This window comes from Molothrus ater, chromosome Z (assembly GCF_012460135.2).
Source record: "Molothrus ater isolate BHLD 08-10-18 breed brown headed cowbird chromosome Z, BPBGC_Mater_1.1, whole genome shotgun sequence".
In the NCBI taxonomy this organism is placed as follows: Eukaryota; Metazoa; Chordata; class Aves; order Passeriformes; family Icteridae; genus Molothrus; species Molothrus ater.
Window position 1 is genome coordinate 38502573 of NC_050511.2, and position 12707 is coordinate 38515279.

General features: G+C 39.5%; 1 protein-coding gene across 1 annotated transcript in view; it reads right to left on the bottom strand.

Annotated features, from left to right (window-relative positions):
* Positions 1-2172: 2172 nt before the first annotated feature.
* Positions 2173-12707, bottom strand: part of PTCH1 (patched 1) — a 67275-nt gene continuing 56740 nt past the window's right edge. The window contains exons 21-25 of the mRNA XM_054517897.1: positions 10019-10118; positions 8385-8639; positions 6788-7325; positions 5893-5994; positions 2173-5360 (exon numbers count right to left, since the gene is read on the bottom strand). Of these exons, the coding sequence (XP_054373872.1) occupies positions 6789-7325; positions 8385-8639; positions 10019-10118 (892 nt within the window). The 3' untranslated portion in view covers positions 2173-5360; positions 5893-5994; position 6788. The remainder of the gene's footprint in view (positions 5361-5892; positions 5995-6787; positions 7326-8384; positions 8640-10018; positions 10119-12707) is intronic.

Genomic DNA, 12707 nt, shown 5'->3' on the forward strand with positions numbered 1-12707 from the left:
ACATTCTAATTCATCTAGGAGATTCACAGACCCAGTAACTTTTAACTGGAAGCTTGAGTTAAGCTTGGAGAAGAGCCTGTGAGAATGCTTGGATTAGCGAAACAGGCTAAAACACAAGCTGCTTTGTGTTCAGTGCATCATTAACCTTAAATACTATGTTCTCCATTGCAGCCTTACCTTGCACCAATGGCAAGGTGCTGCTTTTCAGCTGCTGTGGCAGTTTAAACACTAGTGACCCACCCAATTACAGCTGTTAACATGAGAGTGGAAATGTTCATAAGGAGACCTGTGGTAGGGTGATAAGTGGCCCAGATGACACTGCAGACAACCAACTATCTGAGCCAGAGATTTCTTTCATAGTGTCTATAGGAGCAAAATGATTTCTGCAGTATCAAATATGCCAGCATATACATTAAACTTTTCTTCTTTTTTCCAAAGCAGAGTACTGCTTCATTTTTGTGCTTAATTTGCTGAAATTAACCAGTTAAACTGTGTGTTTTTTCAAGCCACTCAATCTAGGTAGTGCTGTTGCCTGGCACACACCCTGTTCGAGCAATAAGATTCATCATGTTTGCAACAAAAAAGACAAGAATGATTAAATGGAGTTGGAAAGTAGTAATTGTTCTCATTGCTTGAAGCAGACATTAAAAATAATTACAATTTGGCAATGGTATATTCAGATATAAACAGTCAGTGTCTCAAACGCTCCTTGGAAGTAAAAGTTAACAAAAATGAAACACCTGTTCATATATCAGTGCTGCTGCAGTTTAGCAGCATGTAGCATTCCTGAAGCTGTTAAATACATGCATTATGCCAACAAAAATTTGGCCACATGTTTACTTAAGGCCTGAATAAATACGGCCAATCTCTGGCAAAAATCAGATCAAGTTCTTACCTGGGGTTAATCAGACTGACAGCAAAATGATAAGAAAACTAAACATGACAAGTAGTATTATGTAAATAACTATTGTTGTTGCAAAACAGAATGTTTAAAGGAAAAAATCCCATGTTCTGACGGACAGAATGTGTTGATTTATTTACATGGTTTCCAGCTGTGTGAATGGAGCAGCTCCCATGGATCGCTGGACATAAAAGATGAAGTGAGTGAGTTGAGCTAAAGCAAGGCCGAAGTGAGCACTATTCTCATGGGCTTTATCCACAAGAGTCAAATCTGCAACCTGACTCAGGCTGGCTAATCCTGAGGGTGTGAGGGAGAGTATTTTGAGTAGTAAAAACGTATGTGTTGAAGTTTTGCAATTCAAGTCCTTTAACTCTGCTTTTCTCTTTTGTGGTTAAACTTCCAGAAAACATAAAATTGAAAATTGTATTTGTATTTACTCTGGCTGTGGAAAGTAAAGCCTGAATTACAAATTATCTCAAGACAGGTTTGGGCTTTTTCCTTATGAGACGTTTAGAAGTCTCATGTAAAAAAATCATCTAAGGGTTAAAGGATAAAGTGAAGGACTGCTGGCTCTGTGGAACTTAGAAGGATGCTGGGCAGAGTATCTGCACAGGAGAAACCACCCTGCGGTTTGCGATGCGAATGACTTCAGACAGATGTTGTTACTCTGTTCCCTGCTGCCCACTGCAGCTTCTCCTCCCTGCCTAGTGGGGCTTGTGCGGGGCACAGGGACCTGCATCCTGGCTGGCAAGCAGTAGCATGCTTCCCGGAGGGAATTTTGTCAAGAGTCTCCCTTCTTATGCATGGCTGTAGTTTTCAGAACTCAGAATACATTTATTTTTTCTTCCACAAAGTGGAAATACCAGACTGATTCTGTTATCTAATTTAGGGCGCAAATTCCCACAGAGATGGGAAAAAGACAAAGAATTTCCTCCTATGTCTAAGAAGAAATAACCTTTATATTATATAAAGTGCTTTAGTCAACAAATTGTTTCATTCAGAGTAAGAATGATATGCATAACCCAATCCTAAACCTATCCCCCAACATACAAAGGTAACAGAATCAACAGACAACGACCAGCATGCTACCCTTTAGACAGGGCAACAAATGGCTCCTGCTGCAAATGGGCAAATCTGAATATCCCATATATCCTAAATACTGAAAGATCTCAGATTCATGCTCCAAATCAGAATGATTGCATGGTTGCATCTGCAGAGATAACCAGTAGTAAATACAGAAGCATTCCACAAACAAGCAAATCCATAGCCAGTAAGTTATAATATTTTTTATTCATGTTAGAATTTCTATCAGTGTTTGAACATTAATATTTAGAGAGTTTGTACAATTTCCATTCAAAGCTTAAAATGAGAACCACGCTAGATCACAAATGGTAACTAAAACACAGTTCAGAATTGTATGAATAGTCACACTCTCTTTCTCTCTTAACACTGTTAAACACTTTCTTTTCTCCAGGGGTTTTCAAGGAAAAGTGTGCACTGTAATTGTATCTCAGCAGTGTTCCAAAACATAACGGTATCATCATTACATATAAACTCTTTAAAAATATATTTCTGTCAAAAGACTTGATGACTACTATGTACACTACAAAAATAAATTTTCATATAAATAAATTATATGGCATAATTTTATCTTTGTAACTGAAATGACACAAACCCACTCCTACCAAACAGGCAGGCAATGAGACCCAGTTTGAATATTTTTTTTTCCTTTTAACTCCTTACACTAAAAGCTACAACAAGTCCATAATGTAAATGTTATATACTCTTTCCTATTTAACATTAGTAAGCACTCTATACAAATAAAAATCCATTAAACAGTAAAAACATAACTGTAATAGTGTTTCCAATAGAAATAAAATCCCTGCATTTTGTTTGTTATAAACTGGCATGAAAAATACTGTAAGAAAAACATTCTTATGATACAAAAATATAAATATCACCCATGATTAAAAAAGTTAAGAAACAAAACCAAAACAAAACAAAGGTTGCCAGCCACTGAGTTCTCCCTTTGCCAATGTGACTATCGAAGAAGAAGGTCTAATTGTGCACAAAGCAGCAGACAGCTCACCCACACACAAGCATGCAGGAAGGCTTGGGGCAGGGGCAGGTGGGAGACACTGCAACTTGCCCTGGGCCCCTTGCCTCCTGAGGAAGAGCAGGAAGCAAGGCAGCCTGCGGCACGGAGGGGTGCCAGTGGGAGCCCTGCCAATCTCTGACACGTGAGCGCACAAGCTTGGTGGTTGAAGGTGGCTTCCAATTAGTATCATAGAGTTTTGTTGCAGAGTTTGTATGATCTGAGGTCACTATGCTGCTAGTGCTAAATTGGGGCCCCTCATCTTTTTGTCATCAAGAGTTTTCACGTTAGACAGTGAACTGGACCAGTAGGCAGTTGCGACATTAACCCTTGGTGTGCACTGAGACAGTAGCTTATGTATCACGGGAATGACACCAGGCTCTCGCCACCTGCTCTTCGAGCGTTCACATTGGAGATCTGTAAACAAGTGCCTCATATCAAAGTGTTTTCAAGTGAGCAAAAAAGGCATGGAATTTTGTGCATTCTAATTATCCCCATTCGTTTTGCTGGCAAGGTCTATAGGCAAAGATAGACTCCCTGAAGCCACTGGAGGAAAACACTTTCACATCAAAGAATTGGCCACTGCTATTCAGGTATATATAAAGAAAAGCCCCACCACTGCTGTGTTTAGAAACTGAATATTGTCTGTGTTTGGCTCTGAATACAAAACTGAACATCTACCTGCTCTAAAAAACAGCTTGGTGAAGGGCAGAAAAAGATAAAAAAAGAAGACAGAGATAATGAAAACTTGTGTTGCATTATTTTAAATTAAGGTTCTTTGTTCCTATGGTTTGTTTCCAGCTGGAAACAGATTGCAGTGTTTTTCCAGACCCTTCACCAGCAGCAATCCCCTTTTAGTTCAAAAATAATAGTACAAAAAGCTAAATTAGTTTCGCAAAGAGATCCCAGTTTAGCTGTTATAATTAAAAGTGCCAATGCAGCATGGGAAAACACAAACAATAAAGAAAATAACTACCCAGGCCTTAAGTGTCATTACCATCCTGGCCCACCAAAAAGCCATTTATATTTAAAAGTGAATATACTTTTTTTTAATCCTTCCATTTGATTTTTATTACTTACTATTAACTCCTTCCTGCCATGAAAATAAGGTGACCAAAGATACTGCTTTCAATGCTGTAATGACTCAGCTAAGCTGTGGCTCACCATCAAACAATCCATTATCCAGCTTCTGAACCCATTCAAAATTAACAGTATCAAAATAAGGCAGATGCTCATTGTATTTCTATAACCACCAGCACCTCTCAATATCCAGCACCTTTGGAAGTGAAAAAATAATGGTTATAGTGCTTGCACTTACCTGGCATATTTTGCGAGGGAAAAAAAAAAACGTCGAAGCACTACATGAACTGTAATTAAGCCTCACAACATTCCTGGGAGGTAGGTAAGTGTAATTATAACCATTTTACAGAATGAAAAACTGAGGCATGGGGCAGTTAAGTGACTTGACTAAAGTAATGTGAAACAAGTCATTAAGGGTTTGGGAACTGAAACATAATTCTAAACCTCAACTCCCTGTCTTCTCTAGTATTTTAGTTGGGCCTTTGATGATGGCAGTCTGTAGTTGTATATATTGGTAAACAACAGAGTTTTCACTAGTGCCTACTAACAGGGAAAGCCAGACTCACATCAGCATCAGTGGGTTTGTAAGCCCACCAAGTGTTAAGATACAGTAAAAGAAAAACTAGAGTACACCAGGAACATACACACAAAAGCATGCATGTTTCCAGATGCACACTTGGACACATACAGCAAAACAAAACCTGCACATAGCTAAGTCTATTTAAGCCTCCCAGATTAACTCGCTTTTCTTCATATTTGCTTATTTTAAAAATTCCCACGCATAGCGTGTTTGAAAGTTAACAGTAACATTTCATACTACCACAGGGTTGTGATACACAAATTTAAAATATTTTAAACAGACATGTACCTTTTAAGAAATCCTATTACATAAGCAATATTTGCATAGAATTATACAAGTAAATTATAAAATATTTAAGCAGCAGCAACTTATGCTGAAATTTAGAACTAGATTAAGCTTAGTTGTGGCACAGATATCAATGTACAGAAAGTACAAAGAGCACACAATTTTGTCCCCATTCTATTGCCCAAAGGCAAATTACTCCAGACTATACTACTTTACATCGTTCTTTTGTATATTACATATGTGTACATCTTTTAAATACTTAAAAGAAATATTTAACAAAATAATACAATAGGTTACAGTAACAGTGAACTGTTGTCCTGATGCAGCATGTCCTTTTCTACAACTTCAAGCAGTTCTCTTCAAGCAGTTGTGGAATACAGTTTTCCATCTTTGGCCTCTTCGTTGCTTCAGTTATTACCCTGTACAAATAAGGAGAGAGAAAAAAGCAAACATTCACTAAATTTCAAGAAAAACAAATCAAATGAAACCAACTCATTTAATGATTCTTGTGGTTAGATTTAGTAGTAGGTTAGATTTAGTAGCCAGGAAATGCTGGCTCTACTTTCATCGCAGGTATTAATTTCCTGGTGAAGAAATACTGATGCCAATTAAAAAAATGTTGATGCTTCAATTTCTAAGTTCCCAGTTTTAGATAGCTGTGACAAATTCAGTCAAAAATAATTAACAGTTGAAGAAGAAGTATGCTACATTGAATACTGAGTTTATTTAAGAGTCTCACATTAACGTATACTTCAGCTTGAAAAAAACTAAGCCCAAGTATTTCCTTATTCTTTGGATACTATTATTTGTCATATTTCTAGAGACATTTTATGATTCAGAAAGTGGTTTCATTTTGAATTATCATAAAAATTTCTGTAAAAACACTGTGCGTGTGCATACACATGCATGCATGCGTACATGCAAAATATTCTAGAATCAAAATAAAATTACTTGCTCTGCTCAGACTGTTGTCTGTCACTGAAAAGCTCAGACAAGCAAAGAGAAAAAACAGTAATCCACAGATAAGTAACTATTCTAACACCTTCTTTTTCCCTGCAAGAGAAGAACATAGTAAAAATAGTGAGAAATAGTTTTTCATGTAAGAGCCCCAAGAAGTTTTCCGTGTAAAAACTCAGTGGGCAGCTCTATCCTGTGCAAACCTGCAATTGTCACTGCAGATGCCCCTGGTATGGCAGAGGTCAGCTCAGACATCTCCAGTGTACAAGGTCACTGGGGAGGTCTCTGAAGGCCCCTCCAAAGAGCAGGGGACACCTGGCTGAGCAGAAGTGCACTAGGCATGTAGAACTTCCTACCTATCACCTGGCTCATCTTCCAGAGGGATTCAGTCCTTATTATGGACTTTCAATTATTTCACAAATTATTTTATTCAAGAGATGACAGCTCCTGAAGTAGCTGGCAATTTTTACACTCTCCTAGGCAATGTCATTTTATATAATGTTTTAGAGCATGCCTGATTCAGGGATCAGAAGACAGGACTTACACAATGGTATATGCAGTTGCACAGCTCTGAAGATGTTATACAACATCTCTGCTTTATTTTCCTCATCAGGTAAACTGGGATTGTATGATGTACTTATCCATTTTGCAAGGCTCTTCGAAGTAGTAAGTGGAAGTATGACTTCCCAGTGTTGGAGTGCTCTATCTTAGTCAACCTCATGTCCAGTGCAAAATGTACTATATTCACAGTTAGTAGATTTAAGGTGATCAGTGTGACCTGTAAGTAGCGCTGTCTATGAAAAGTTACCTCTGAGAAATTTAATTTTCCTCTTTCTTTTGATCACACCTGACACAGGCCAATGCTTGCAGTTACACAGGATGGACCTACCTTATTGTGAGCTGTTGCCAGGTATCCTCTCCTCACATTCAACATCTTGCAGCTCTATAACTTCCACTTTAGAATTTCTTCTTTCACACCGCACATTAAAAGGCACGTGGGGGTCCTCAAATGGCGCATGGCCAGCCTCGTGGTGTCCCTCGCAGGATGGAAAGCTCGCTCCCCGAGGGCTGTGGCTGTGCAGGGCAGGGTGGACAGCAACAGTGACTGAGGCTGAGGCAGTCACAGTAGTGATGGGCTGGCAGTAGGCTGCTCCCGCAGCGCCCGCGGCCCCAAACGCCGGGCTCCGAACGCTGTGCGAGCGAGCCTTGTGGCCCAAACGATCCCTGCTGCTGCTGCTGCTGGGTCCCGAGGGCCCTTCAGTAGAAATTTCAAAAGCGTCCCTGCGAGGGCGGTAAGGAGGTGGTCGCGGCCCTTCCCTCGCTTCCCTTTTGGGCTGCCTGCCCTGATGCCACGACTGCTGCGTGCTGGGATCCGGATTCGGCCGCAGCTGAGGGCTCGGCGGATGCCTGGCTTCCGGCTGAACCACCTGAGAAAGACATGCACAGTTACGCCTCTGACACAGCAAAGCAAGCAAATACCACGCTTGCTTGTGTTTTATGCTGGGAATAATTATAATAATGCTCTGACTCTACAAAGGGAATGTTGTGGAAGCTGATAATTGATTTTTCCATGGTTTTTGTCTGAAGTTTTTAAAACCTGGAGAGCACATCTTCAGAAAACACAGGATGACAGCTGAAAACATTATTGTAAGCTTCCTACATGCTGGTCCATCTTTTCAAAGGGATGGGTGACAAGCACTTGGTCTTAACTCAACAAGCAGAATTGCAGGCATTTGGAAAAGGCTATTCCATGCAGGGAACATACACAGGATGTTAGTAGGGTAGTTTGTATAGACTGTAGGAATCTGTTTTCTGATTTCCATAAAGAGCGTGAAGCACAGCAGCTACATCAGTCAATAAACCGTGACCAACTTCAAATGTGGCTGTGCTTGTACCTATTTCTAGGCCTCTGCTGAACAAAACCAGATCCGCATTGCAGCTCAGCATGCAACATCAGCAGGGGTAGGAGACAGAGCTTTTTCACTTTCCTTTGAAATCGCAATTATGCCAACTCAGTAGCAAGATGCAACAAGGCCCAAGATTTGGTACAGCACTCAAACTGCTTTCTTCTGGCTCTAATCTTTCTCTCCAAAATGTGCTGTCTCAGAGAGGTATATTATAGCAATCCACATGGAGCTGTATGAAAGAGGTTGGGATCTTGTAATGTCTCCTTCTCTCTCTGAAAACAGTCATCAAACAGACTGAGAGCTCTCTCTTGTGGCTGGTGCCAATAGGATGTAATAGCAATTACTCATGCCAAACACCTGCTTTTGTACCACCACTTTACCCCCAGCTCAGTTCTAAAGGAGAGAATGAGGAAAACCTTCACTCCCTGCGAACAGGTTTTGGCACAAAGTCACAAAGCACAATCTGTCATAAAGAGTTTTCCGTGAAAATAAATAGATCTTTTTAAAAAAACCCAAAAAACAAAACACACCAAAAAACTTCTTCTTGCCCTCCTGCTAATACATATGAAAGATACTTACAGTGGATCTTGCAAAGAGAGGATTCTCAGTCGCTTCCACTATTACTTGATGGGCTGGTGCCCCAGGACCTCGGGTGGCCTCATACTGATGCAGCTCTTCACTGATTCCAGACACTGTGGTTTGAGAGCTGTACTCAGAATCAGAGGAATCTGAAGCATTATTTGTGTGGCCAGGTGGCAGTGCAAACCTCACAGTACCGGGGGGTGGCTCAGGAGATGGTGTGGGCAATCTGTCCTGTCCATTGGCTGGAGAAACCTGGTGACAGCAACACTTTCAGTTACATTCAGCTAGCTTTACCCTTTTAATCACTAGAGCTTGACACAAACAATGTTCTGCCAAATACACCCTGCCGTGCCACAACAACCTTAGCAACAGTTTTCTGATGAACACAGATACTGAACTGAAAAAATTAATGGAAGTATAAAAGATGTGGCCTCAATCCACAGATACATATGTAAACAAGACTACATAGATATTCTTCTGAATATCGTTGTATCAGGAAGACCATACATGTGTATATGTGCATGCACTTGCAAATATATAAACAAAAATAATATGTGGGCTCCCCTCCCCTTTCAGCAAGCATTAGCAGTGATTTCATAAAATCACCTCAGTGGGTCGGGACAGTGTTACTCCATGTCTGTTTGCAAAGAGAGATGGATACACACATCACAGCAACATATATGGTAATTACACACACATTCACATTATTTGAGTAACAGACAGGTCATGCATACTGTTAGGAATGCGGAGAGTACACATTGTTGTCAAAACTGTTTTACTAATATTAAAAGAACCCAAACTTGTGAAATATACCAGTGTTGAATACATACCTTGTGTTTTATTCTTGTGCACACACATAGATATATGAAACATAGCACACTGATTCTATTGACACATGATAAAGACGACCCCACGTAACACAGTAATTGTATTAACTACAGGGTAGGTAATAAATGACCAACAACCAAATATAAAGATGGTGTCTGTGAATCCTGGAGTCTGGACTTGGAGTTTGTACTGTAAAGTCATCCACACCTAAGTGAAGCCTTCCCCACAACAAAAGCCTGAGTGACGCCTTCCCCACAACAAAAATGCTACTTGAGGCCGGAGAACGCCAGAGGGAGAGGTGGCTGGGCAGTGGGGACCTTCTGGCAGACCAATCCTGGTTATCAAGGTGTGGTCTCTCGACCACCACTGTGTGTGTTGGTCCACACCGGCCTTCCTGGTGGTCTGCTCAGCTAAACACTTTGAGGAATGCAACAGTGCCACTGAGGTAGGAAAGCAGAAGCTATGTGTACAAAACAAACTATCTTTTGCAAAATATTGAGGGAAATCCTTATTTTACAAACTTGTTTGCATATCACATTATGCGAGTAGTACAAATAACCCTATCAAGTTTGCTTATTGTGACCTCTAAAACAAGACTTATTAAAAAAAAAACAAACTTTAAAAAGGAGTAGTATCAACTATGTAACAAACAGCACTTTTAATAAAAATTTATAAAGAAGCCTGAGAGCAAGAAACTTAATCAAAGAAAATTTTAAAAATATTTCCTAAAACCAGGCGGTGATTGAGGGGGACAGCAAGACAGACATAGTATTATTTTTCTGTTCACTAGTAATTTTACTGACCTCAGGGTATGGTCCAAAGAATGAGAGAAGAACAGGAAGCAGCACCAATCCATTGAGAACTCCCAGAATGGTTAGGATTGCCAAAACAGCAAAGAAATACCTGAAGTACAGTTTAAATGGTTTGGGGGAGAGAATAGCCACTGTTAGAAACAAGGAATTACAAATTACTCCTACATATGTTAAAATAATACAGATCCTAAATTAGCTCTAATATATTACTAACATCAAAGGAAACAATTATATCACTTTCCATATAAAATATAGGTGTTTTTACCTTTTGAATTAGAGAAGCTACATTCCACAAAGTGTTAGTTGAAAAGGAAAGAAAAAAATTAAATTTGTTAATTTCCCAGAATTTGAAAACATGTAATGTTATTTATGAATGTGTTACACAAACACAAAAATATGGATTGTGCAGGGAAGGGCTGAATGGATTGAAAGCACAAATACAATGAAAAGGGGCCCCCATTAGTGAAAACCCAGCAGAAGCAAACAAATGAAGTGAAGGGTGTAGAATTTAAACAATTTAGTGTAGAAGGAAAAGAAGCCCTCTTCTCCCATCAGCTAATCCACTGTGAAATGCTTCTGCAACTTACAGCAGAATGTCTAATTAAATCTACAGTATATCAGGTAAGGGTTTTCCTTGCTGTTCATTAATCAAACTTAACGCCTAGAATTCTGTGAGTTCCAGTTTTACCAAATAGCTTGAATTGCAACTCTTTTACAACACAGGAACCCGCCTTCTGCAAAGAAAATGCCCATTCTATAGTAAGCTTCAGCATTGTACTGAGTAAGAGCGCTCCACAATGGCAGAGCTGCATTGCAGGCTAATCTTTTGTTGAACAATTTAGCATCTCTGAATACTCTTGTTTTGCGTCAGCCAATTCAAACATAAAGGCTGAAATACTATGGAAGAAGAGAAAAGTGCACAAGTAGTTGTCCTTTCCCACCACTGAGGGCTAAGGTCTGGGATCCTTCATGAATACCAAGGTAAACCTGTCAGTAAAAGGAAAGTCTTGCTAGTTGGTATTCGGCACAGCTGGGGCTCAGACTAAACTTAAGACTGCGTTGTAACTAATGATTTCAAGGACTCAGTCTTGGTAAATTCCTGAAGGAGAAGGCAAAGGAGAAGAACAGAGGGCAAGTTTGCTACTAATGGGTCTGCTGATTACATTGTCTAGCTGGCAACAAACTTTACTGCCTCCCTGTTTTCACATCTGATCAAATATATCAGACTCCTGTAAAACTATAAATATCCTGCTATTGTAAACATTTGGGAATTTCTGATCTGCATTAACAAAAATCAGCAAGCCAATCTACTCTACTAACATAAACCACCAGAACTTTAAACTGGGACACAGATCAACAACAGACATTAAAAACATTTGCATCTCATCCATCTAATGTTAGAATAAACAGGAGGATTATGGCTTTGACCAGTTGGTGTATACAGTGTCTGTTAATTTACTTAATCTTCCACATTGCTGGACTAATCTGTTACTTTCCGGAAGTTTAGGATCTTCTTCGCCCACTCTAACAATGCTCAGGCTCCCCATAGTTTATTTTATTATATTTTTTAAACACAGCAAACTGAAGTGAGACTGTGCTATAAAAACAGAAACTGATGGCCAAAAAAAGTAAAATAACATAAGTTGAAAAGTTGAAAGGCTCATTTTATAAACTGAGAGCACATCCAATCCAAATTTGGTGCGAAAGGCTGCTACAATCTTCCATTTGCTATGACACAAAAATATGTGCCAAAATCTCATCTGTTAAGTAGCAAAGTTGCACACCAAAAATATACCCCTGTAAATTTAGATTAAATCTATCAGTAACTTGTATGTCAAAATGTTCTGACCGTTACAAAACCAGGTCCTAAAAGAAAAATTCTATTTCTTCAATACCAATTCAATAAAGTAAAAAAATAGTGATTTTGGGGGAAAAAATTTATTTCAGGACATGGAATACCTGTATAGTAATATTCTTCATGCAGGTTTAATGAGATCTAACTGCAACCCGCCTGCTTTCTGCAAATCTCTTTCATACATAAACAAAAAGCCTGATGAGATTTAGCAGTCATTCTCCCAGTTCCTGCCCCTGACATTTGTTGTTCTTGTTGTCAAATGGATGTCAGTTAAGTCTAGTCATCTATCCAGCTTATGTCTACCTAAGTAGTTAAGCCATCTTTCAGAGCATTTTTATTTGGCCCAGTTCTACCTCAGTTCCATTTTAGGGCTTGGATTATTTTTTTGTGTGTGTGCTATAGTTTACCACAAAGAGCCTGTGTTACTTCTAAGATTAGCCATTTTGCAGAGCTCCACAGGTTGTTTGGAGTAGAGGAGGATCTGTTTCATTGCACTTCTCAAATTCCCCTCAAGAAAAGACTTGCTTTCCTCTATACTTGACAAACACACATTCTTAATTCTATTCACAAGAAACAGCCTGCTTGTAGTTCTGAACAGAAGGGCCTTTAGGCTTTGCTGTACAAAATTTTAGTATGAAGTTCTACGTTCATATTTATGGTTCCCCAGCTCCCAAACAGCGCCTTCTCCCCACCCCACATCCCCCACCTCTTTTCCTCATTATGTAAAACCTACATAAGGATAGAAGGGGAAGGCCCTGAGAGAGTCACTTGCAGCACAGTTGAATGTTTGTAGGTTCACATGTCTTTTGCATACAAATTCCTGTG